Below are 26478 nucleotides of genomic sequence, written 5' to 3'. Positions count from 1 at the left end.
ATTATGCAAAACAGACCACGCCAAGCCCAAGCCAGGGCTTTAGAGAGGGGTGTCAGTGAGGGCATCAACACTCCATCTGTGAAGCCTAAAAAGTAACAAGTGGCGTGTGTCCTGAGATGGAAGGAACCATAATTTCAGTCAATGGGACAAATCCTGCCAGGGGATAGGGCCAAAAGGTAGAGCCTATTTAGCAAATCAAAGGAAACGACTGTAATGGTCCAATTCTCTGGATTAAAGTGATGCACTGGGATGAGGCAAGAGAGAAATAAAGGGGTGTTTGAAGATGGAATTTATGCAGATTGCACCCAGAGGCCTCTGAAGGATGGGAAGGCCAGGCTTGGTGATGTCTCCTAATTATGGTGTTTGTAAGGGGTTATTCATTGTTGACCTCAGGGTAACTGGCACTGACCCCAGAGTGGCTTTTCCTTTTGGGAAGAATTCCAGATTTCTTTATTTCTTTTTGAGAGAATTCTGAGAGCCCAGGTTTCACCAATACTCACATCCATTGCCTCCCATTTGGTTTTCTTGGGGATGCTTGTTCTCGAATTTTAGAGATTAGAGAAGAGACCTATTTATATCCTTCTGGGGTGTTCTCCGATTAGCTCTTCCTCCATCTTTCAGTCCCTCTACTTTCCCTCCAGCACTCTGGAGGGGCAACCTCTGACCCCACAGCTCATGGTTGCTTTAGTTCCTTGGCTCTAACAAAAATCTCTGGGATGTGAGGTCTATTTTAGACTCTCGACTTTTGAATATAACTTTTTCTATGTGCATTTTTTGTCCTCTCTGCTCTGTGCCTAAACATCTTCCTTTGCTGGAACACAAGGACCCTCAGATATATATATATATATTTTTGCATCAGCTTCTTGGCCAACAACTAAGCCTCCTGCAACAAAGACAACACACAGGTTGTTCTAACCAGAGGTCATGGCAGGGTGGAAAGAGAATGAATGGGCTCTACAGACATGAGACTGAATCAAGTTCTTGACAATTTATTTCTCTGTGAATTGGAAGATGGACTTTAGTTTCTTCATCGGCACACTGAGGCTATGAATAGCTGCCTCATAGGTAGTAAGGATTAAATAGGAAAGAACACTGCAGGATAGCTATTACAACTTACATTCTCCTAAATGTTAGTTCTTGAGCTTTTCTTTAAATATCCCTTGAGCTCTGGTCCCAGTTCCCTTTTCTGGATCAAATAAAGCTTTTTGTTTGTTTGTTTGTCAGTAGCTTCTCTCTAGATACATACTTGTTCAGGACCACGGATCCTCTCTTTCACCAACTCCCATTGATCAATGGTTCTCATTCAAGTTTGTTGAAGACAACCTGAGATTTCTGGGGTACTGTTTTCTCCTGAAGAATAGGGACCATTGCATGTTCAAAAACCAGCACACTGCCCAAGTTCTAGGGAATGTTTAGGAAACAGGCTGAACAAGTGAATGACTGAAAACTGATTCTGACTAGTCAACCAAAACTTAGCTAGCAATAATGTTTCTGGATGCATTGATGCTTTAAAGCTTCTCAAGGGGAGTGTGCAGTGTAAAGGATAGAAGAAAGAAGAAATGGGACCTCACAATAATTAAGTATCTGTAGACTTACCAGTTTTATAAACTGGTGTTTCTTTTCAAAGGAAAGTCTGGGTGAGTCTAAGCACAGGTGACAGATTCACTGTCCCTCCTGATACACAGAAAATTGACTGAAAGATTCAATCCTTGAATGTGTCCACATCCACAGAGACGCTGGCCCAGTCCAGAGAGCACATCTGGAAGTTGAATTAACTGCTGGTGATTGTTGGGTAGAAATAGAAATCGCTGACCTTTCCTCAACAGATAACCTGATATCAAAAATCAAAGGGCACCTCAACATTCCTTTAATGAGGTGGGGAACTCTTAATGGTAAACTCAACAGCTGAGTAACAGGATGACGGTACAATAGGGAGAGAATCAAGGCACTGAGGTCAAGGCATGGAGCCAACACCCACCTGGGATGGGGTATAAAAGGTCCAGGAGGGAGGGAGGTTGTCAGACTCAGTGGCTTGGTCTTCCCAGCTGATCTGAACCTTCTGTGCAACCTCAGCCTAACACCATGACTTCCTGCTACATCAGCTCATCCCAGTGTCCAGGCAGCACCAGGATGCCTGCAGCAACGAATGTCTGTGGCTCCTCCATTGACATTGTGGGCCAGCCTGGGGCAGAGGCCAGGGCTGCCTCCCTGTGCCTGTCGGCCACCCTGGCACACGCCAACCGAGTGCGTGTGGGGGCAACCCCTCTGGGCAAACCCAGCCTCTGTATGCCCCACAGCTGCCGCACCGCTTGCCCCTTGCCAGGGACCTGCAACATTCCCGGCAACCTTGGAGTCTGTGAGAACTATGGGGAAGGCGCCCCGAATGGCCACGAGAAGGTGACCATGCAGTTCCTGAACGATCGCCTGGCCAACTACATGCAGAAGGTGCGCCAACTGGAGAAGGAGAACGCGGAGCTAGAGACCAGGATCCAAGAGTCGAGCAAATGCCATGAGTCCACCATGTGCCCAGACTACCAGTCCTACTTCCAGACTATTGAGGAGCTCCAGCAGAAGGTGTGGTTTGGAGTAGCCTGGGGTGTGCTGGGTCTGAGGAAGGTGGAAGGGCATGGCAGGTTAAAAGCTCCTGAAGGTTCAAGGAGCTTTTGGTTCTTGGATTCTCTTGAGTGTGAGTGTAGATGCTACCTGTAGAGCTGGATCCCAGAGTATGATGTTTTGTGTGTGAACTGTCTTCCTGCTTTTCCTCAGATCCTGTGCAGCAAGGCTGAGAATACCAGGCTGATTATCCAAGTTGACAATGCCAAGCTGGCTGCTGATGACTTTAGAATCAAGTAAGTAGGACTAGAAGAGGGCTCAGAGTGACTCCTTCCTCCACCCTAAGTCCCAATGGCCAAACAATTGATTGACTGAATCACTGTCTTGTTTCTTCTTTCCTAAATTCCCCAAATAAAAATTTTTATTACAAACAAAACTAATAGAAGGTGGATGAGAAAAAACAACACATAGCATGTATGATATAGCCTAGAGTTAGTCCTCCTTCAATTATTTTCCTAAAATGGAAGATAAGGCTGCCTGAGCTCATTAACTGGGGGCAGATAAGGTGATTTCAAGAATAAACTGAGCAAGGACAGTCATTGAATTTCATACATAATTAGAGGATCCACTTACAGATGGGTCAGGGTCCAGATTTACCTATGGGGCCCTCAGGTACCCCACATTTCTACTAAACAAAGATCAGAGATAGAGAAGTAGCCCAATACAAGGAATAAGGGAGCAAATCACTGACCTGGCACCTGGTTGTTGCTTAACCTGCTTAAGTGATAGATGAGCAAGTGGTGTGAGATCTGTCCTGGCTCCTAAGATACATTGTCATAGGCAAGCAGGTTAATCTTTTGGAATCAAAGTTGCCTCAATGCCTGAAGGTAAAATGATATCTGCTAGGAGTTCTTTGCTAGACCGTGAGCGGATTGAGTAGAGGGGCTGAGTCTAATTCATCTCTGAGGCCGGGACTGAGCACAGTGAGCAAATGAGAATTCCAGTTGGTGAAGGAAATGGGAACCAGAGGCAGCTGAGAGGGGATATCCTTATCATTCTGCTGACCTTACATTTCCTGTGCTGGAAGGCACGAGAGTGAGTTCTCCCTGCGCCAAACGGTGGAGAAGGACATGTGTGGGATGCACAAGCTCCTGGATGACCTGAGCCTGGCCAAGGCTGACCTGGAGGCCCAGCAGGAGTCCCTGAAGGAGGAGTTGCTCTGCCTCAAGAGCAACCACGAACAGGTGTGGGCCTGGGGCTGCAGACCCTTTGGGGAGGGCACTGGGCAGAAAAGGGAGCACTGCTCACCTTGTGGCTCTAGGATTAGAACCTGGGCTCAGTTGGCATCGGGATGAAGGGTTGATCTGGGTCTTGGAGTCAGGCTGACTGTGTGGGAGGTGGCAGAGGGGGAGTTTCTTGTCTGTAAAGTTTTGCCTTGTCAATTTAGGAAGGTGTCCAAATGGGCTCTTCCCAGTGGACCGTGGGCAAGACCTTTTACATCAGTGCACCAGTGGGGTCTCCCTTCATGCTGTTTGTCTGGGGAGGGGTTCAGGTGCCATCTGCTCTGTCAAAAGGTCTTTCCTCACTCAGGGTGTGGGTCCTTCTGTTCCTGCAGGAAGTGAGCATTCTGAGGAGCCAGCTGGGGGACAAGCTCCAGATTAAGCTGGATGTTGAGCCCACCGTGGACATGAGCAGCGTGCTGCAGGAGATGAGGTGCCACTATGAAGCCATGGTGCAGACCAACCACAATGATCTGGAAGAGTGGTTCCAAGATCAGGTGAGGGTGCTGCCTCGGAGCAGGGAGGGACCCTGGCTTCTACCTGGGCAGGGGGGTGATCATGTCTCTGTGCCCTTGTGCCTCAGTCCGAAAGCATCAGCAAGCAGGACATGTCCTGCTCTGAGGAGCTGCGGTGCTGCCAGTCGGAGATCCTGGAGCTGAGACGCACGGTGAACGCCCTGGAGGTGGAGCTTCGGGCCCAGCACAGCCTGGTACGGTCCTCCACCCTCACCATGCTGCTAGTGCCACAGGCCGTGGCCTGCTAGCAGCATCTCTCAGAAGTCCCACTCATCAGTTCCACTGACAGTCAGAACTCAGGGTCTGGGTCCCTCCCTCCTTGGGGGAGGTGCCTTGCTGTCAAGGTTAGTTTGATCCTGAAAAATGGTTCCTTTCACAAGTCAACTCCCTTCCTTTAGAATAACGTGTGGGGGTTCAGGCACACATTCATTCCACAAGATTTCACTGGGTGTCTACTTTGTCAGGTATTGGGAATCGAGGGATGAACAGGACACTGTTCCTCAAGTTAGATTTTTTTTTGTGTGTGGAAAGTCATGATGATATTGGCAGTGATTCCTCTAGAGTTCTGGGAATGTCTTGTGACCTCTTGGAATGTGCCTCATGGTGAGATTGGCCATGATTTTCACTGCTGAATTTTGGGACACCTGGGTCTCTTACCCCATTATTTCCCATTACAGAAAGACTGTCTCCAGAACTCCCTGTGTGAAGCTGATGGCCGCTTTGGCACTGAGCTGGCCCAGATGCAGGTCCTGATCAGCAACGTGGAGGAGCAGCTGTCCGAGATCCGGGCTGACCTGGAGCGGCAGAACCAGGAGTACCAGGTGCTGCTGGACGTCAAGGCCCGGCTGGAGTGCGAGATTGCCACATACCGGAAACTTCTAGAGAGCGAGGATTGCAAGTATGTGTGATTGGGTCAATTTCTGGCCAAGCTACATACCTATCAGGCGATTCCTCATAGATAACTGACATGGTTGTGGAAGGAGATCTTATCATAAAGAACAAGGCTTCCTGTGCACGCTGGCTTAGTGACGGACTCAGCTCTCCAGTGTGTGCAGATCTGTGGATCAACTGTTACATAAACAATAGCTGGTTCCTAAGCTGAGTCCCCCCAGAGGACTCCTGGATGTGGAAAGACATAGATGAGAATGGAAGAGGGGCCCTGTGACTTGGCGGCAGACCCGTCCTTTACCCTTTTGGTCTTGCCCTTTCTGTGCATCACTGAGACATCTTTGTACTCCTCATGTCTAACTCTTCCTCTCTCTCTCTCCCTGCAGACTCCCCATCAATCCCTGCTCTACGGATGCCTCCTGTGTCCTTTGTCCAGGCTGTGCCCCTGCCACCTGCAGCCCTCTCTAAGCCAGTGGCGCCAGCGCTGAGAACCGATTCCAAAGGTCTGAGTGCCAGTGCAGAAGGTCAAGGCTGGCTGCCCTGGGGCTAAGATTGCCCTCACCTGCTTAGTCTTCCCTGCAGGAAGACCAAACTCACTGGAGGCATTTTCACTGAATCAAAGTGCAACAGAAACTTCTAAGCTGTGGCTCCCTGTGTGTCCTTTTGCTGCATTTCTCCCCCAATGCTGTAATTGTCTTTCACTTAAGCTATTGTGTGTTCCTAGTACCTCTTCTGGGATTTTGGTTCTACTCCAATGCTTCAGACTCTCCTAAGATGTAATTGGATTCTTGTACAAAATGGTCAATAAACCTCCTTCCTGCATCAAGTGCTACACTTCTGGTGCTTGGCAATGTATGTGGTGTGATAAAGAGTCTGGCCCACCTTGGGTGGTCATTGGCTCCAACATGTCTCCTTGCTGCCAGGATCTCTCTGGGGCACTGGGGTCTTAGCCTTTGGATGAAGGCCCTTTGCTGACATTGGATGTGTACTTACCTTGCCCATCGATCCCTATAGACTGGGGAAAGGAAGCCATGTTGGTTGCCAGGTTTGAATTCCTTGAGAACAGCTCAGAACTAACATGTCCCTACCATGCTTTTGGCATCTTCAGCCCCTTGGTATTTGGTCCAAGAGCAAAATCACACAACTTAGAGTTCCAGTCTAGCCAAAGGGAGGTCATGCTGAGAATTGCCCTGGACAGGTTGCCAAGTTTTTTCTCTCATTCAAATTGTCCCTTTTATGGAGGCATGGCATTACCACCTGCTCTCTTAGATTGGGCACTGGGGACAGTTGTCTGGGTCCTGGGCATATTTTCCTCCAGAGAGATGTATGCTTGTCTCCTCTACCGTTGCCTTTGAAGCACCAATGGTGAGGAATGCAGTTGGCATGAGTCCTCCAAATGCCTGTCTGCCTCTTGGACATGGCTCTGACCCAGGCCCAGGTGGGTCACAGCCAGACATGGTAGAAGAGTACCTGAGAGATTATGTGCCTTCTTTGCTATGCTAGTCAGTTTAGCATCTGGCATGGGCTGAGCATGTCCAAGAATGAAACTCTCAGATTTTGGTTCCTTTGTTTACCCTGGTCCAAAGACCAGTGCGGATTCAGTTCTCCTGCATGGTGGCACAGTATGGTGGAAAGAGCACTTGCTCTGGAGTTGGGCAGATCTGAGCTCAAATCCTATCCTCTGTGACGCTAGTTAAGTGAAGTTGGCCAGGCCACTACACTCTCTTGAGACCTATTCTTCAGTTGTAAAATTAGAAAAATATTATTTCCCCTTCACTCTTTTTGAGGGATGATCCATACAATGCTCCTGGCATAGAGAAGGTGTTCGATGGATATTGGCCTATGGGGTTGCCTGGGAACCAGCAGGGATCATCTTTTCCTCTTAGAAGGAAAGAGGGACTAAAGAGGTCGTAGCAGAACCCATTAGCAGTATCATGTACCAGGCCATGTATTTCCAAGTCGGTGGCCTGGAAGTTTGACCACCCTCCTTGTCCACTTCTAAGCAATAAGGAAAACCAACCACTCTTGTTATTGGAGCTTAGTGTTTCTCTCCAAATGGCCTAACAAAAAAAAAAAAAAAAAGAAAAAAAAAAAGCATTATTGGGGCTGTCAGAGGACAAGTGGGCTCTTGTGGGCTTCCTTCTAACAAGTAACTCACAAGAATTATATGCTTTAAGGAGTGGCCATAACCTTTTCATGTAACAGGGCCATGAACATCTGGCTTGTGTCCGGCTTGCCTGGCCAGGTCACAATCTGAATGCACTCTAATTTGGGACCCCCATGGCTATTGGGTGTAGTAGGAAAGGCTATTCGGACACAGGGGGTACTGCCGGCTAGGAGGTGGCTATCCAGCCTGGCCCAGGGCACCTGGACACTGGTTTTACAATCATCCATAATTATGCCCAACAGCTCAGGGCGCCCTCTGGTGCCAAAATCCAAGCACTTCTCCACTCGCAGACTGATTCTCACATCTGTATGTTCCACGCGGGGCCCTCTGGCCTCCCTGCATCCCACTATCCTCATGGATTAGACTGATAGGGACCCAAGGTGCATATCTGGTTTTGCTTTAGTCATAGTAATTTTAACCAGATTGATTATTTTTCTTCCCCTGAGACTTTTGCTCCCTTGGTTTAGGACCAGATCCAGTTTTGAGCCACCTTGTAAGTACTAAGCTGTAGATTACCACCCCTGCACTACCAATGTGCTGATCTGTAATACTTCTTTCCAGGCTTCACACAATGACACCAGGCAGGCCTCTGCAGGCCCCTCCACTCATAACCTGCTTTTTTAATCTAAATGCCATTTCTCCCAAATACCAGCAAAGTGGAAGAAGAGAGGGTGGCTGGCGGCAGGCCCCCAGTCACTGAGCCAGCTTTGGGGAAGGGCCCATACTTCTGCTCCCACCACTGTTTACACCCGGAAGCCAAGAATATTGAGATGGAATTCTGGACTTTTCCGAACGGGAACATTTTTTTTTTATTTTACTTTTTTTATTATTATGTTAATCACCATACATTACATCATTAGTTTTTGATGTAGTGTTCCATGATTTATTGTTTGTGCATAACACCCAGTGCTCCATGCAGAACATGCCCTCTTTAATACCCATCACCAGACTAACCCATCCTCCCACCCCCCTCCCCTCTAGAACCCTCAGTTTGTTTTTCAGAGTCGAAGGGGAACATTTTTTATTTAGATATTAATTTTTGTGTGTTGTGGTCCATGATGTGTGATACCTAAGGCTTTGCCTGGCCACCCCCTCATCATCCTCCCTTCATCTTCCCGACTAAGAACAAAATCAAATCCGCCCCTTCTGTTGGCCACTTATAATAATCTTCCCGAGCTCATCTTATTGAATCATTTCTTTGTTTTCTTTTCACCTGATTTAGTGTTTCTCAACTTTCTTCTCATTCGTGCCTTCTCTTTAACAAATATTAAAAAAAAACCCTCACTTCTCACTTAATGTTAATTTAGCTTTAAAAAATATGAATGCCAAGCCCAGTCATGGTTAAAAGACAGCTCATTTAGAATACAGGCTGTTTGTTTTTAAATGACATTCCCTCTAACCAAAATATCTTCCTCACCACTTCCCCTCCAGCAGGGGGAGGGGACCCTCCCTTTGAGAATCACTGCCTGGTTTAGGTATGAGCCTCTGGGCTAACTCAACCGCTCTACCAGCCTGCCTGGTGTAAGAAACCAGGAGAGTGTCTCAGTGAGTCCAAGCAACTCAGGCTGCTCTCGCCTGGCTCCAGGTCTTTCCCTCCGACCTCCTGGTGGGCAGTCCCACTGGGCTACATTTCACATTCTCCAAAACTTGAATTCAGCATCTGCCCCCTTGAGCCAGCTCTTTGCTTTGACTTCCCTGCGGCTTCCCTTCCCACCACATTATTGTCCCAGGAACCCAGGGACCTCAGAGACACTTGGTGTCCCTCCCTCCTTTGACCCCCATATACCGCAAATCACTCAGCCTTGTAGTGTTTTGGTAGAGTCCCCTTGGAACACCTCTCCCGCCCATCCCTTCCTTCCTGCCGGCACTGCTGATTTCATCACATGCTGCTAGGGGTCTTGTAGGAGCCTCCTCCTCTTCCGTCTGCCCCGTCTCCTCTGTACCAAGTTTATCCTGCACACACTACCAGCCTTTCACCATCTCGTTTAATAGTTCCTGAGTGTGTTTTATGTACCAGGCACTGCAGTACGTGCTAGAGAGTGTGCAGAATGGAGATTCACCATTCCCGTCTCAGGGTGCATTCTGGGCACTGCTTTTCCTAAACTGTCCTTTGGTCATCTCTCTGGTCTGCTCAAAACCTCCAGAGGACTCTGTTCTGTCCCCTGCTATACTTCTAGCTCTTTGGGTGAGTGTGCAGCCCAGAGGGGACTGTGGCACTGGTTTGTGGAATGAAGCACATGGATGGAATGGGTATCTGTGATGGCTGGCTAGGAGCCTCGGCTTGGGCTTGAGGGTCTGGTCGACCCGAGCTAATGTTTCTCAGAATTTCTTTTCTAGTTCTGTGAGCTCAGACAAGTTACCTAACCGCTCTGAGCTTTTGCTTATTCTATAATGGGATACTGGCAACCACTTTGCAGTGTGGTTGAAAGGATTAAAGCCAGAGGTAAAATACCCGGGAGGGCAGAGTAGGTAGTAAAATATGACAGTGTGTATCAACTCTGAATATGTAGGTGTGTGTGTGAGAGAGAGAGAGTGAGAGAGAGAGAGTCATGAAATCCTGTGTGAGTGCCAAGCCCGATTCCCAGGGCCTAGTAGATGTTAATAAGTATCACTTCACTTGACCTTCATCTGTCCGCTACAGATATTGTTTCATGTGGACAGGCTTCATACCCACGGGTTTAACAAACACTGTATGGGGTTTTCCCTCTGGTCCCTCCCTTCTCCTTCTGTCTTAGATGTTCTCATAAAACAAACCTCTTTGAAGAACAGTAAACTAGGAAGAAAACAAACAGAACTTGCTTGTTATATTAAAGACAACACATGCTAACACACATTTCAAATGTGCCCACACATTGGCCCCTCCTGAATGCATCAAATACCAGTTTGCTACATTGTGCTTCATTTACATAGGATGACAGCCACCATGAAGCTCTTCTCTTTCTGTAGAGCAGAGGTCCTGTTCTCAAAGTGTGCTCTCCAGACCCCAGAGTCGGCATCACTTGGGAACTTGTTAGAAATGCAGACTCTTGGCTGACCCCAAATCTACTGAATCAGATACCCTGGCATGGGGGCCTGGCAATCTGCCTTTTGGCAAGCCCTCCAGATGATTCTGATGCAGCCTAAAGTTTGAGAATCACCTGTGTAGAAGTTACAAAAATATAAGGAGATTACATTTTTTTTTGCATAAATTAGTATAAATTTCAGTTCTCTAGGCTTTAAAAATGCGATTTGACTCTTGAGGTCTACATTTTTGTGTCATTCAAAGTTGTTTCTGTTGGGGCAGGCCTCTGTTGGCTGCATGCTCGCATTCCTAAGGTTGCACCCCTGCTTCTCCAGAACCCACCATCACAGTTCTGCTTCTGAGTGTGTGCCTGTGGTTATCTTTTTTTCCTAGAAAATCCTTTCTCTCTTTCTTCTGCCTGTCCAAATCTTACCTATCTTTCAAGCTCCAGATAAAGTCTCTTGATGTCCCCCCCTACCCCTTCAGCTCTCTCTGTGACTTCTCTTTCCTTTGAGTGACATAACCTATTTTTCTTTCTGCTCTGAGCTTTTTCAGAGGTGGGGATTTCTCTGATTCATCACTGCAATCCTCATGGTGCCTCGAGACGGCTTTGAATATTAGAAGAGCTTATATGAATATTGAATCACTTGGAGTAGCTCACTGGGACAAGTTCATTGATGGTGGCAAACCCTGCCTTGGTGAATATTGCCCACATCTGTAGTTAGAGTTGTTAAGGGGAAGTGTTCCCATGGGTCTCACTGACTGTATATGGGACCAACTGATGGCTGGGTGGATACCATGGCTTAAGAGTTGGTGGCACCAGCATACCGCACACAGGAGTCCTGGGCACGAAGGTTTTCTGGGCCATCTGCTGGCAGCCTCTTAATCCCAGCTCATCAGAAATTCCATTCTAGGGCCTTCACTTAAGAGTAGTAGAGACTCCATAGAGCGTATTCATAGGAATGTCCTCAGGATGGCGAGGGGGATTAGAAAGAGCTGAAAGGCAAACTCTCTGACTTACTTGCTAACATACCGCCAGCATTCAGCATCAGAGCCTGCCTGGAACAGAATGGGTACTCGCTCAATGTTTATTGAAGAATGCAGGAACAAATGAAAGCAATAGACATAAACAGCATGGAGGTAGATACGTCTCTCTGCATAAAGGACTTTCTAACAGTCCCTTGTATTGTAAGCCCCTGAAGATAGAGCTAGATGTTATTTATCTCTTGGCACCAGCATCTTGCACAAAGCCTGGGAAGCTGAGCCACAGGGGCCCAGTCGGCCAGTGATGGGATGGGCCTTCTGGAGAGCGGTGGAAGGTTATCAGAAGGGATTTAAAGCCAAAGGGCCTTAGACTAGAAGACTTTGAGATCCCTTTTAGCTCAGATTCCGTATTTTAGAGCCACCTAAAACACGTACCTGCTGCCTTAAGGGTCCTCCTGGTAAATTCATTCATCTTAGGAATGGGGTCAAAGCAGCGTCTTCGTTAGCATAGCCTAGAAGCTGGCTGTCTGCCCTTTTCCAGGGCTTACTGAACAACTGGCTTATTTGTTTAGGAATGGAGGAGGCCATAAAGCTTCTGATGCTCTGAGTGTGTCTGAAGATTAAGGAAATTTAAATTTTATTTTACAGTCTGCTAAGTAATGGACAATCAATGTGGGTGCATTTCAAAGAAATGCACGAAGTTTCAAAAGATGAAAGATCAAAGTTCTTGAGTATGTATCTCCTTAAACAAGGTGTAGAGGGAGTCAGTGGGTGAGAGGACCAGTGTCTTACAAGGAAAGCTGCCAGAAAGGAGGAGGAGGTGCCTGAGAACAGACACCATAAAGTACTAATCACTGCCTGCCTTAATTAGCCTATAGACTCTCATACAAAAAAACCATAATTTTATTTCTTGGGAATCACAGATTACCCTGTTTCATTCACGAGGTTTTTTTTTTTTCTGCTTCCCAAACTACTTATTTATCTCATGCTTGCACAGGGAAGTCTTAATTGACCAAATCAGTTTGATAGGTGGTATTTCCATTTTAATTCAGTTTAAAATACTTTAATTTCTCATCTGATATCTCCTTTGACCCATGAGTAATTAAAAAGTGTCTATTCAGTTTTCAGACACCAAAATCAATTTAGAAGTTAGGTTTCTCTTTTATTTTTCTGGTCTGATGTTGTCCTCTAATGTTTATACAGGAGACTTTCATCTCTTCTCTGTTACTTTCCTTCATAAGGAACCTGGATATTTATTTTTCCTCATATTTGGGGAGAATCAGCTTCCAGGGGCAGATTCCTACCTTTGATTTGCCTTTACCTGAAGACTATATATGGGATGGTCCTGGCATTCAAGGCTTCCCACAACCTGGACTGAATGCAACTTTCCAGGGCTGGTGTATGTGTCTTCATTATAAGCTCCAGCACAGCTATACTATTTTCCATTTCCCACACACGTTTGATTCTGTTCATTTTGGTCTCTATGAGAGATGGTCTCTCCCCCAGCCCCTCCTGGAAACCATCATTCAAAATACATTTTAATTGCTCCTTGTTCCATGAAGTCTTTTTCTGGTCACACAGTGGGCTCTCTTCTTACAATCTATGCAGCTTTTTTTTTTTTTTTAAACCCCTCTCTTATTGCCTTTATAATAAAGGTCATTTACTTTCTTATTCCTCTTACTAAAATCTAAACCCCTCCCTCCAGGCAGGCTAAGCTGTGTCCCAGAGTGGAGACCTCTATACACATCTGCTGAAACAAACTAATTGTGATTTGTTTTGCTTTCCTCAGTGTGCTTGATCTGATGACTATTTTAGACTTTGCCATGATGGGAACATTTGGAGGCAGGAAAAGGATACTGGAGTGGGAGAGATTTTGGGGGATTTTAGGAGTCTCTGGTTCTTGATTATCTCACAGATAAGCTGACAGAGGGGAAAGAGACATAAGCTACAGAATGTAGGCTACTTGAAGAAGACCTCATTTTCTCTGTGTTGTAGGACCCTGCAGTGAGCGGAAGTATCCTGTGTGGGTGAAAGCCTCTTTCATGAGCTCATTAACTCTTTATAAGAGACAAAAATCACTGACTAATAGAGTGATTGTATGAGAATCAACATAAATATTAATGAGGAAAATGCCTGTTTTCTTGCACCAACACCCACTACAGACCTATATAAGGTCTGGAGGAGAAGGAAGGCTTCTACTTCAAGCAAATCCAACTGTGGGCAAAGCACACGTCTGGCCTTCGGCACCATGACTTCTCATCACTGCAGTTCTCTCCTCAGTGGAAAGGTTCCAGAGGCCAAGCCTGCCTCCCTATGCCTGTCGGCCACCCTGGCACATGCCAACCGAATGCGTGTGGGGGCAACCCCTCTGGGCAAACCCAGCCTCTGTATGCCCCACAGCTGCCGCACCGCTTGCCCCTTGCCAGGGACCTGCAACATTCCCGGCAACACTGGAGTCTGTGAGAACTATGGGGAAGGTGCCCCGAATGGCCACGAGAAGGTGACCATGCAGTTCCTGAATGATCGCCTGGCCAACTACCTGGAGAAGGTGCGTCAGCTGGAGCGGGACAATGAGGAGCTAGAGACCAGGATCCGAAAGTCGAGCAAATGCCATGAGTCCACCATGTGTCCAGACTACCAGTCCTACTTTCAGACCATTGAAGAGCTCCAGGAGAAGGTGAGGTTTGTGGTGCTTCAGATCAGGGGTTGGCAAACTATGGCCCATCTGGCCTACTGACTTATTTTTATAAATAAAGTTTTATTGGTACATGGCCATGCTCATTCATTAATGTATTGTGTATGGCTGCTTCTGCGCTCTAATGGCAGAGTTGAATAGTTGTGACAGAGATTCATGGCCTTCAAAGCCCTATATATTTACTGTCTGGCCCTTTACAGAGAAAGATTATTGACACTTGCACAAAATTTTCAGGGCCTGGATTGGGAGTGGAAATAGCCACATTTGAAAAAAATTTTTTTTTGATTGTGGGAAGAGAATTTCTTGAGTGCAGATGAATGGGAATATGTAGAAGTTGAGATGTTGGATTTGACTCTCCAGGATTCTGAGTTTATGTTTGCTTAGTCTCAGTACTTACAATTCTAACATTGTAGCTGCAAAGACAGTGCAACGTAACCTCCAGCGCAGTACAAGGCAGCATGTTCTAATGTCCTTTATGAGCCAGTATATGGTCATTCAGTAGCACTGGTCTCTTCTGCATAGCTACTGTCCCCTTTGATAATCAGTGCAATGCTTCTTAAGAAACTACATCTTTGTTTTGGAGATAGGAAGACAAAGAATGTCAAATAGGGGCCACAGAAACCTGGCTAGATTCACAGAAGACCTTTGGGGAAGTTGATCAACCAGCATAAGGGACTTCTTATTAAGAATGGGTCCCTCTTGGGCGCCTGGGTGGCTCAGTCGTTAAGCGTCTGCCTTCGGCTCAGGTCATGATCCCAGGGTCCTGGGATCGAGTCCCACATCGGGCTCCCTGCTCGGCGGGAGGCCTGCTTCTCCCTCTCCCACTCCCCCTGCTTGTGTTCCTGCTCTCACTATCTCTCTCTCTGTCAAATAAATAAATAAAATCTTTAAAAAAAAAAAAAAAAAAAAAGAATGGGTCCCTCTTCATCTAAACCTTTCATAACCAGCCCATTGTTCTGTGGCCTAGATTTCAGATCTTGTTCATATCAGGCTAAGTATCACGGCTGGCAAAATAAAATTAAGTCTCTGTTATGTGTTCAGTTTGCTATTCCTTTCCATCTCCCAGTTCTTTTGGCTGTATGCCTTCCGACTTTGCCAAGCATCCTCATGCACAGCCCCCGCCCTGTATCACACCAGCATCTCTTACGTGTTTGGGAGTCCAAGGGGATGTTGTTGTTTGACTCTCAGGTCAACTTCTCAGTGGAACTTCTTTTGACCCGAGGCCATTGATGGCTCTAGAGATAGTGAATTACTGAGCCTACTTTCTTTCCCCAGATCCTGTGCATCAAATCTGAGAACAACAGGCTGGTTGTGCAAATAGACAATGCCAGGCTGGCTGCAGATGACTTCAGGACCAAGTGAGTTGGGGTAGAACAGGCATAGCGGGGAGCCAGGTGCCTACCCTGACTTTTTCTCTCTTGTGAGGCAGTTGGCATCAGAGATATAATTGACCAAGATCCCAAACCGACAGTTAAAGCAGGAGAAAACAGAGGGCATTATGCCCAAGATCTTGAAAGAACACTCCTCTGACCCTCAGTTGTTTAGCTTTTATAGTTCACAACATGCTTGAGAATGCATCATACACTTGCTGCTATGGTTTCAAGGACCTGGGGAGGTAGGCAGGGCACTGATGGCTTCATCCTTGTGAGGGTACTGAAGCTCAGGGCCCCAAGTCAGTGGCCACTAAGTGGTACAACTGGAACCTGGCCCTACGTTTCCTACCCAGAGGCCATTTCCTACCAAATTCTGCTGCCTCCATGAGAATGTTTCCACACTGCAGCTCAACCAATTTGTGAGCACTAGTAACTCATGACAGAAAGCATGCTCCACCGTCTATGATGGAGGCCTGTGAGGCTCAAAAGGTTTATGTTACCTCAGAAGATCCAACCTGGGAACAGGAAGGGGCATTGTGTTTTATTGTCTTTCTTCAGTACTCTGTGGAAGCCTCATTCCTCTGGAGCTAAAGAGGGCCATTTCTATCCTCCCATCTGGCATTTGGCTTCTAATCTGAGAGAGAACCCAGGGTCTGCCTCAGTAAGGGATGTGGAAGAGGAGGGTCTGTAGGGATCACCTGAGGGCAGGCGCTGGCCATGTGTCTACACCAGCACCCTCAGGCCTGGCCACTCTGCCTAGTGGTGCTTCATGTCAAATGGGTGGGGAACACCCCACTGCTTTCTGGGCTGGGAGTGTGCCACATAGAAAATGCCAACCCACAATTAGACTGCAGAGGGATGGCCAGTGGAGTGGCTGCCAGTGTCCTGGGGCCCTCTGCTCTCTACCCCCGACTCCTGTATCTTTCCTGCTAAAGGTACCAGATGGAGCACTCGCTCTACCAGCTGGGGGAGGCCGACATCTGCGGCCTGCGCAGGATGCTGGATGACCTCACACTCGCCAAGTGTGACCTGGAGGCCCAGCTGGAGTCCCTCAAGGAGGAGCTGCTCTGCCTTAAGAAGAACCACGAGCAGGTACATGGCCCTTTGTGTAAGACTTTCTGGGGGTGAATTCGGGCTCATTTGGGGGAAGAAATGAAGCTCTTCCTCCTCCTCAGGATGGAAGCTCTGCAGGCCCTGCCTCGTGGTTAAGCCTCACAAGCTATGGAGGTGAGCTCCAGCTTTCAGTGGGGACTTGCTCTTCATCCACAGCCTTTGGAAGTTTCTAGGCTAATGCAGGCGGTGCCTCGTCCTCAGAGGAGCCCAGGGAAATCACTGGGGAGCGTGGGGAGTGGGAGATGAGGTTTTGGGGTAGAGGGCAGTGGGGGCTCCACGACTGGGATGTCCTCCTCTTGTACCCACAGGAAGTCCACCTTCTGAGGAGCCAGCTGGGGGACAAGCTCCAGATTAAGCTGGATGCGGAGCCCACCGTGGACCTGAGCAGGGTGCTGCAGGAGATGAGGTGCCACTATGAAGCCATGGTGCAGACCAACCACAATGATCTGGAAGAGTGGTTCCAAGATCAGGTGAGGGTGCTGCCTCGGAGCAGGGAGGGACCCTGGCTTTCACCTGGGCAGGTTGCTGATCATGTCTCTGTGCCCCTGTGCTTCAGTCTGAAAGCATCAGCAAGCAGGACATGTCCTGCTCTGAGGAGCTGCGGTGCTGCCAGTCGGAGATCCTGGAGCTGAGACGCACGGTGAACGCCCTGGAGGTGGAGCTTCAGGCCCAGCAGACGCTGGTGAGCTCCCTTGTTCGGTTCAGTACCTGCCTCCCTTAAATACAGACCAGGACACAGTTCAAACCTTGACTTCCTTGCCTTTGCAAGAACTTTCTCATAGATGTGGATGATAAGGGAATGAACATTCACCCATATGAGGGAGGTCCTGCAAACTTATCCTGAGGTCTACAATGAAGAGCAATGGCATGTTTAGTTCTTCCAGCTGAGGACTGCTAACAGGAGCTAGATTGTTCTCCAGGCCTGGCAATACCTTGGGGTGTCACAGTCTTACTGGAGAGACTGAGGGCTGCAGTCCACGATTTTCCACCTACTTCCCCCTTTGGTATTACAGAAAGACTGTCTCCAGAACTCCCTGTGTGAAGCTGACGACCGCTTCGGCACTGAGCTGGCCCAGATGCAGGTCCTGATCAGCAACGTGGAGGAGCAGCTGTCCGAGATCCGGGCTGACCTGGAGCGGCAGAACCAGGAGTACCAGGTGCTGCTGGACGTCAAGGCCCGGCTGGAGGGCGAGATCAACACGTACCGGAACCTTCTGGAGAGCGAGGATTGCAAGTGTGTACCCTGATGTTTGTGCCAATGTCATGTGTAAAAGCAGAGACCTCTTGTAGGGATGATTTGAAAGGAGGGGTGGCGTTGCAGACCGCATCTCTGGGGACAACCTTAAGCCTGGTGAGCTGCCTGGACGTAGAGGAGGCATGCGGGAACTTTTCAGCTCATGCCGTCCATTCTGCTGACCATGTTATGTTCCCAGATGCCAATCGCTGCCATGGGGGGCTGAAATACTGAGAGCTCAGTGCATTTAGGTTTTGCTAAATTCTCTCTGGAAGAAGTATTCTAGTAACAGGGATTCTTCATACTCAAGGTTAAAAAACATTGCTAAGGGCATTTGCAGCCATTCTTTCATTTTGTCCTTCCATTGCACTGTGCAAAAGGTAAGGTGGATAGAACACCCCGTTAAGCAATAACGAACAAGACTGGGGGTTATATGTCAATCGGAGGGCAGCTGACCTCTGGCCTGCTCTTGCCTGGCCAGCCTTTCTGCCTTTCTCGTCCGTGTTCCTTCGCCCGTGGCTGGAAGCGCTGGTTTTGCACAGGGGCACCGTGAGCTCTGGTCCCAGCTCCACTGTGGAATTTCTAGGCCCAGCAGGACCTCCAAGGTCTACAATCCCCTTTTGCTTTTCCGATTCTGAAGTGTCTGTATACTTCCGTCTTTCATGCACTTCTGACGTCAGTGTTTCAAACATCTTTTTCTCTCCACAGGCTCCCTTGCAACCCATGTGCGACCCCAGCCGCCAGCACCCCCCGCCCAGTCCCTGCAGCCTCTACCCCCTGCTCTCCCTGCCTTTCTGGGCCTCATCGGGCCTCCTGTGGCTCCAGCTCAACACCTCGATGCTGACACACTCTTCAGCCTGAGGGAGATGGGGATTGTCTGCCCCCCGAGGCCTTGCTCCCTTGGCCAGCTGGGCGGGAGGCTGATGCCAGGCGGTGCTTCTCTGCTGATGGGCTTTCTAGTCCAGTGGCTCAGCCCTGGCCCCTGGATTTGGGCTTCCTCTCTTTAGAGTGTCTTAAACACTCCTTTTGCTCTCTTCTGTTGCTTCACAGTCTGAGAAGTGGTAGGTAGCCTGGTTTTTATTTTGCTAATAAACTTCACTTCTGCAGCGTGAAGAGCCCAGGGCCTGTGGTCAGTGTCTCCACCTCATGCCAAGAGTGTTGCTGAGGGCCCCTTGAGCTGTTCCCACAGAAGCAGGGGTTGGGGCTCCCTCACCGGAGGGGTTCTGGGAGATGGCAAAGCCAGCCAGGACCATGGTTAAAAATAGGCCTGTAGCAAAATGGCGCCATTGAGAGATACCCAGCTGTAATTGGGTATCTAAAACCTATTTAGAGCCAGATTCACAGAGCTGTTAAAATACGCGAACCAACTAAAATCGCCCCCCCTTATCAGGATGAAGCCTCTGGTCCTTGTGCAAAGGAAAAGCTCAGGTCAGAGGTGCTGCCGGGATCCCCTAGAATACTCTACTTAAAGTAAACTTTTGTGATCACAGGCCCATGGCGAGCAAGGCACAGTGCTGGGCTTTACAGATCTTGTGATGCAGGGGTTCTGCCAAAGCCTGCAAAGAGGGAGCACCTGGTGGCTGAATCAAGACTTGAACCCCGGTCTTTTTGACTTAGGCCCAAAGCCCATTCTTCGGAAGCTTTGAAGGGAAAAAAAAAAACAAAACATGAGTAGGTTTAAGGTGGAGGTTCTAAAAGTGTGGTCCTCCAACCAGTCGTACCAGCTTTACTTGGGGACTTTTAGGAAATTCCAAGTCTTGGGCCCCACCTCAGACTTTCTGAATAAGCAGTCTGGTTTACTGAACCTTCCAGGTGATTCTATGCATACTCAAGTTTGAGAACCCCTGGGTTAGGGGGTTTATTTGGGGACTGAGCCCCTTATGGGCCAGATACGCTGTGGAAGGAGTTGGCCACAGCCTCCTAAGGATCCTGTGAGCAGTGCCTCATTTGATCAAGACAGTGCCTTTCCCCTGCACGCTGTGAAATGCTGAATGTATAAAGGATGGTGGTTGCCCAACCTGTCAGACTATCAGTCTAGAAAAGGCCAAACAGACCCACCCAAGCTCCCACGGGCTCCACTAGCAAGCCCTCTGGAAGCTGCCTGGCTTGGACCTTGTAGGCAGTAGACACATGAATCAGAAGCTCCATGTTTAGGCAGCCACGGCCAAGAACAGCATGTCTCCAGAAAGCAGCGTCAGAGCTGGCCAAAGAGGGGAAGCAGCGAGTTCCCCATCATTGGAGGCATTCAAGCAGGGTCTTTTTAACCACCTGGTAGGGATGTTGAGGAGGTTACTCAGGCATCTGATGGGGCTGAATGAGATGGTTCTAGGGGGTTTTCTAGTCCCCAAATTCTATGACCCCCTGCGGTCTAGGTCTTATTCATCGGTGAGATTACAAGTGTTAAAGCAGAGCTGACACACTGACTCCATGAGCTGGTTCTTGTCTTCCCTCTGCTCCGTGAGCTCTCCGAATCAGAGTAGCCTGCTGAGAAATTTACAAAATCCAGCCCATCCTGGTGCAGGAGTGACCACAGCCCCAAGCCCCAAGGCTGGAGAGATCTTAAGCCAGGGCCTGGTTGGTGCGTCTCCAACTGCTCTCAAATCCCAAATCCTACCTGTTGGCCACCATCCGTGCGGACAGGACCGATTTGCTTGGGAAGCAACAGGATTTCCACCACAGGGAATCTGGAAGGGTCAGAGGCTGCTACACCCTTCCCTCCATTCTCCTCCACTCTGCCTCTGCTCTTTTTCTCAAGCTGTACCGGCATTAGGGTACAGGTGGCATCTCTCTCTCTCTCTCTTTTTGAAGGATTAAAAAAAAATATTTTATTTATTCATTTGTGTGTGTGTGTGAGAGAGAGAGCACAAGCAGGGGGAGCGGCAGGCAGAGGGAGAAGCAGGCTCCCCGCTGAGCAAGGAGCCTGACATGGGGCTCGATCCTGGGACCCTGGGATCATGACCTGAGCCGAAGGCAGACGCTTAACCGACTGAGCCACTCAGGCGTCCCAGGTGACCCATCTCTGAGGGTAGGTCCCAATAAGAAAGAACAATCTTGATAAGTCTTAATTTAGCACCTGGCCCAAATAGCTTTGCCTCTTCCTTTGTACTTAAAAAGCTCCTTTCATCCAACAAGTTCAAAGCGGTCTAACAAAATAAACCCACTTATTCTTGCACCATGACAGTAGGTAAGCATTGTTTTTCTCTTTTAAGGAGAGGGAGAGAAGGTGAGTCATTGAGTGGTGGAGGGATTCTTCTGGTGACATGAAATGAATCAGTGCTCCAGGGTAATTGACCCGTGTTTCTTAAGTTCACATCCAGTGCTCTGATTATAATTAAAAGAGGAGCTTTGATGAGACATTGTTTGTGTGTGTGTGTGGTGTGTATGTGTGTGAAGTGGTTTGGGTTCCTGGGAAGAAATGCTGGGTGGAGGGATCACTCTGCTTGGGGAGCTGTGAAGAGCTTCCCTGGAGACCAAACAGTCCATCATCACCACCATCACCACCACCATCATCACCACCATCATCACCACCATCATCACCATCATCACCATCATCATCACCATCATCATCACCACCACGATCACCATCATCATCACCACCATCATCACCACCATCATCACCACCATCATCACCATCATTGAAGCTCACATTCATTGAGCTCTTACCATGAGCCAGGCACTCGTCTAAGTTATAGATAAATTTATGTATATAAACTCAAATTATCCCCATTTTGGAGTGAGAAACCACAGCTCAGAGAGGTTAAGTAACACACCTAAGGTCACACAGCTAGTAGGTGGTGAAGCCAGGATTCAGATCCAGGCTGTCTACCTCCAGCAACTGTGCTCCTAACCACTGTGCTTCACAGAGGCCAAGTCTCCGATTGTGTCGGCAGGATGACAGAATCATAATCACCCCTTTGTTTTGATTCCTTTTCCTTGAAGGGAATGGTAGAGTGTTTATGCTAGCAGAACCACCGCTGAGAATTTCTGCCACAAAGGGCGGTGCAAGAAATAAAGGTTGTACGGCATTTCAAAATAGCCTGAGAACCCTGGCAATTTTAATGACTGGAAATCATGAAAGAAGTTCAACTCACCCCCTGCTATTGTTAAAAACACTCTGTCTACCGAGGAAGAGGAGGAGAAAGAAACAGTCAGAATCGCTTACCTATCTGTCCCTTCACCACTTACAATGCACTTTCACACAGGCTATCCAATTTGAAATCCCCCGAACTCTCTGGAGAGGCAGAGCAGGCTCCACAGTCCCCATTTGGCAGGAGGAGAAGTTCAGGGTTAGGGAAGGAAATGAACCCCCGAGGTCTCCCAGTGATCTCTCTCTCAAGCCCACTGCCCTGTCCCTGCACTCAGCTGCTAAGGGCTGGAGGTACATCTGCATAAAACTGCCCATTCAGACCCACTGTCTGATGCTGGGGTGAGGTGGCTCAGATGGATTTTACAGGGCCTGCGAATCTCCGCAAGGAGAATCTTCCTGGTGTTAACTCCCACCCAGCAGGGTCCTCCTTACCCCAATCGCATTTCAGACTGAGCTTCTGGCCTTTGGCCATCCCCAGGCCTTTTTCAGCTGAGGCTTCCCCTGTATGCTGGATTTCGTGCCCAAAGCTCCCTTGCTTGCCTCTCCCTTCATCCTGCTGGGTTGCCAGACATCCTAAATATGTGCCCCAAGGCCCTCCACCAAGATGCCTCTGCCACACGGTAGATCTCTCTCATCCCGAGGGTGGCAGACTTGTGCCTGCTCACCAGCTGGCTCACGTGTCACCCCCATTTCCCCACGTGAATCTCAGGCCCTTTGACACCTCCTCTTTCACTTGCTTGATTTAACATTGCCTCTCCTTCTTCTGCTACCCCATACTGTGTCCCCGGAGATCTCTTCCACCTGCTTGGAAGCTCACCCTAATGCCATGGAGCCTCTGGGGATGCCTTGGGGCGACCATACCACTCAGCTGTGGTCTTCAAAGCAACAAGAACCAAATATCAAAAAACTAATGACCAGGCTGATGGAAGACCGGGATTAGGGCTCTGATGAGACCACTTGTTTGAATCCTACCCCTGAGTCACCTAGAGAGTGGGGTTACTACTAAGTCTCCTTCGGGATACAGGTAAATGACCTGAAATGGTCTCATCCCCCATCTCCAGGCAGAGAATCAGAAACTGGTTTAAAATGGTCTGACTGGAGGTTGGGGCAGGAATAGGTGTGGGAAGAAGTGGAGGAGGAAGGAAGAAACTTTTGGGTGGGGGGAAGGACCCAATTATATCACTTTACATTAGAGTTTGTTGTGGGCCTATCTGTGTGCTCAGCAGGACTGTAGCATGTCATCTCCCCACCGTCCCCTGTCTTCGTCCCCGTCCCCAGCCCTGGGGCTGTGCCAGGTGTTTGGCAGATGTTCAGTAAATGACTTCTGCCCTTAATGTTGTATATGCAATTTCCTAGTTACATTAAATACAAACATATTTCCAGATATGTCCATCTCACACCTCTTAAATATCCTTCTTGTTGTTTCTCAGATATTTTGGGAGACCCATATTAGCCTGAATGCTTATAAAAATATAATCCTCTACCAGAACTATGATTCTTCTGTTCCAATGTAGACCTGTGCCCAGCATGGAGAAGCTGCACAATAAATGTGCTTTGAATAAAATTGATCTAAAGAAAGAATGTGGGCTTGATCATCTCTCGACTGCTCAATTTCTCTTTGAGTGAATACAATTTGCAGATATTTCAATTAGGAAATCAAGAGAGTACACAAAGTCGACTCCTACCCTGTGTGAGTTCTCAAAGACCTTACAGTGCAGGAGTTCCTTTTCCCCCACTAATTCAAGAAGCAAATTCACTCAAGCCTACTGGTATTTTAAAAACACTACAAGATAGAGGCAAGATTTACAAGGGATGGCAGCATTGTGTTCACTCACCAGTCACTCCGTCTGCTGTCTCTCTTCTGAATTCTTGTGCCATTGCACCTGCGGGGTGGCCAGCAGGGAAAAAGGAATCTCTGGTTGTAACCTGTTCATTCCTGCATCTTCGGTGTAGATGCTGGTTGGCTGTGACCTGAAGCCAGTGCAGCTCTGACCCCCTCTGCTTCTTTCTTCCTTTCTGCTGTCCATACCATACCTGTCCGTACCATTCAGGAACAGGTGGTGTTGTCCCCTTCTAACCTTATGCTGCCTTAGACAACCCTGTATTTCTCAGCCACAAACAAATCTCAAACTGGATAGTGGAGGTGATGTTCTGGTCTGGGCACCTCCGGAAACATCACTTCTTTTGGAGGCCTCAGAAGCTGTGGTCCCATGTCTATAGATCTCTTCTGAATCATCTCTATTTACATCATGCAGGACACTCAGCAGGGTGGGCCAGTCTTCTGTCCATGGATTTGGGTCACGTTGGCTACTTCTCAGCATTGTATCCTCCAGGTTCACTCATTTGAGGATGGGCTCACTTTGTCTGAGCACCGTGGCCGCTTGAGGTTCTGAGGATTCCTTCCTTGCCTCTTGGTCCATTCTTATCTCTTATTCAACACCCTGCTCCCAGTTTCCATTTCTCTGGTCTCTCGGCATTGTATGCAAATTCTGACTTTGCTTTTTTGTTGACCCAATTCTTGAATCTTCTCGTTCTTAGACCTAAACACTCTCTTTGGACTAAAGTCCCCGTGAGGCTGCGCTGGCCAATCAGTGGGCTTGACCAAAGAGCCTGAAGAGCTGCTGCCATCGGTCTGTGCTCAAGGGCCAGTGTCCTTGGGTAGGGAGGAAGGCAGGAGTGAGGAACAGCTCTGGGCTGGAAATGGAGCAGGCTCTGGAGCAGGCTGACAAGAGGCAGGAAGCAGGAGGCCAGTGCTGTTCCCTAAGAGCAAACGTGTATCAGTCTGATTGACAGGCCTTTCCATCTGTCCCAAGCCCAGCTGAAGTGAGACAGAAGGTCTCTACACCTGGCCTTGTGTTCTTCCTCTGGAAAGTCTCAGTGGTGCCTGCCTCAGGACCCACCTATTTCTGCCCCTTTAATTGCCTGGGAGGAAAACAAAGAAATTTTGGTTTTATTATAAGTCTGGGGCTTCTTTGTAGTGTGGTGGGGCTTTCCATCTGAATGGCATTATAATAAGTGGCGAGATAATGACCTTGGAGAGGGTAGATGGAGGACCTTTTATCTGAGACCCAAGCGGAGTGCCGCATAAGTACCATCATGAAAGCTTGTTGGGGAGAAGGACTCCAATAAGTTGTCAATAAAATTACCACTCTGGCTGGCAGCCAAAGCCACAATGGAAGTTGAGATGCTGCTACCCAAGATGCAGGGGGTACCCCAGTGGTGCCTATAATTATGCAACCTTTATATACTCAGAACTTTGGCCACCCCCTTCCACAGACCTTCTGGTGCCTTCCCTCCCCTCCCAAATCAACCCTGCATGACTCCAAGCTTGCTCTGCTTCTGCTATGTCTCAGCAGTTTCTGTCCTGGTGCCCAAGTCTTTGGATTCAATTATACCACCACAGAGCCCTCCTTGGTACCTTTTAATGTTTGGTTCTTAAACCAGATTGTGCATAACCCAGTAAGGCTGGGGATGGAAGCCCAGGAAAGGATGTGATCCATCTTCTGGGTGTGTCAATTTCACTGAGAGGATTGGGCAAAATCTTAGAAAGTTTAACTGGAAATTGTAAATTTTTTTTTTTTTAAATATTAAACCCAACATGGGCATATGATGGAATATAAGGTCAATTCACATGAAGTTTTAAGATCAACCTCCTTGAGGAGGCTCCTTTGGGCAAGCTCTCGACTTCCCCGATTATCTGCTCACGCTGGTCTAATGCTATGGACGTTTTTCAGTGGTAAGGTTTGACTAGCAATGCCTTTTTTCTTTTCCAAGCCAGCCCCAGATACTTTTCCTGGACAGTTAAAATACATTTATATGGATCTCTCAGCCCTCCCTCCAAATGATCTCTATCTCCAGAGCCTTCTCTGTTCTTAAACTAATTATCAGAACCTCTTCTTTTGAAACTCCTCTACAACCTGTGTACACGAAATATAGGAGGCCTTCCACAAACAGCTGCCCATTCTTCTCAGCCATGGCCCAACTCAGTCCTTATCTACCTCAAGGCTTCCAAGGCTTGGGATGCTGCACCATTGAAGGATTCTTCCCTTAAAGCAGATGGGAAAAGAGTTGAATGCAACTTCTTCTTTGACTCAATCCCAGTTCCTCCCTAGAAATGTCAGGTGGGCCAGGAAATGAGTCTGAGTATGGGTTTACAGGATCACATAACACAGAAGAATGTCATTGGATGGACCAACTCCCAGTTAACAAGGGCAGATACCTGGGCTAGACTGTGTGGCCTCTTTTAAGATCTACCACAAAACTCTGATTTTATGGGTATACTGCCTGAAGAGGAGTCCTGACTTAGCAAGAAGCCCAAGTAATGAATTTTATGGGACAAGGGACTCTTCTGAGGAAGGCAAATAACAGACTGAAGGAAGGGCATTTGAAAACCAGAGAAGACATAGAAAGAAAAAAGACATTACATACCACGTCCACACCCTCTGTGGAGGGAATATAAATCCTCCTCAGAGGAAGGAAATCCACAAGCTCCTTGGAGAACTTGGGCTCTGTGTTCAGCCGGGTGCCTTGCTCCCTCCAACACCATGCCTTACAACTGCTGCCTGCCCAACCTGAGCTGCCGCTCCAC

General features: G+C 48.2%; 2 protein-coding genes across 2 annotated transcripts in view; both read left to right on the top strand.

Annotated features, from left to right (window-relative positions):
- Nucleotides 1–2082: 2082 nt before the first annotated feature.
- On the top strand, nucleotides 2083–5704 carry LOC116626885 (keratin, type I cuticular Ha8-like). Its single transcript, XM_032396461.1, has 7 exons — nucleotides 2083–2574; nucleotides 2767–2849; nucleotides 3641–3797; nucleotides 4169–4330; nucleotides 4417–4542; nucleotides 5026–5246; nucleotides 5623–5704. The coding sequence occupies exons 1-7, from the start codon at nucleotides 2083–2085 to the stop codon at nucleotides 5702–5704; spliced, it is 1323 nt and encodes a 440-aa protein (XP_032252352.1).
- A 7932-nt stretch (nucleotides 5705–13636) lies between these two features.
- LOC116626884 (keratin, type I cuticular Ha7-like) overlaps nucleotides 13637–26478 on the top strand; it is a 13806-nt gene continuing 964 nt past the window's right edge. Inside the window, exons 1-7 of the mRNA XM_032396460.1 lie at nucleotides 13637–14065; nucleotides 15359–15441; nucleotides 16392–16548; nucleotides 16878–17039; nucleotides 17126–17251; nucleotides 17583–17803; nucleotides 18512–18611. Coding sequence (XP_032252351.1) covers nucleotides 13637–14065; nucleotides 15359–15441; nucleotides 16392–16548; nucleotides 16878–17039; nucleotides 17126–17251; nucleotides 17583–17803; nucleotides 18512–18611 — 1278 coding nt within the window. The remainder of the gene's footprint in view (nucleotides 14066–15358; nucleotides 15442–16391; nucleotides 16549–16877; nucleotides 17040–17125; nucleotides 17252–17582; nucleotides 17804–18511; nucleotides 18612–26478) is intronic.

This window comes from Phoca vitulina, unplaced genomic scaffold (genome assembly GCF_004348235.1).
Source record: "Phoca vitulina isolate PV1807 unplaced genomic scaffold, GSC_HSeal_1.0 scaffold92, whole genome shotgun sequence".
In the NCBI taxonomy this organism is placed as follows: domain Eukaryota; kingdom Metazoa; phylum Chordata; class Mammalia; order Carnivora; family Phocidae; genus Phoca; species Phoca vitulina.
The sequence above is the reverse complement of the archived record's forward strand: the minus strand, read 5'-3'. Positions and strand labels throughout refer to the sequence as shown.

What these genes read in the sequence shown, in the direction of transcription:
- LOC116626885 (XM_032396461.1), top strand. Translation starts at nt 2,083, where the DNA reads ATGACTTCCTGCTACATCAGCTCATCCCAGTGTCCAGGCAGCACCAGG. An exon ending in TCAAGAGCAACCACGAACAG is followed by an intron (nt 3,798 to 4,168) that starts GTGTGGGCCTGG and finishes CTGTTCCTGCAG; the next exon opens with GAAGTGAGCATTCTGAGGAG. An exon ending in CTAGAGAGCGAGGATTGCAA is followed by an intron (nt 5,247 to 5,622) that starts GTATGTGTGATT and finishes CTCTCCCTGCAG; the next exon opens with ACTCCCCATCAATCCCTGCT.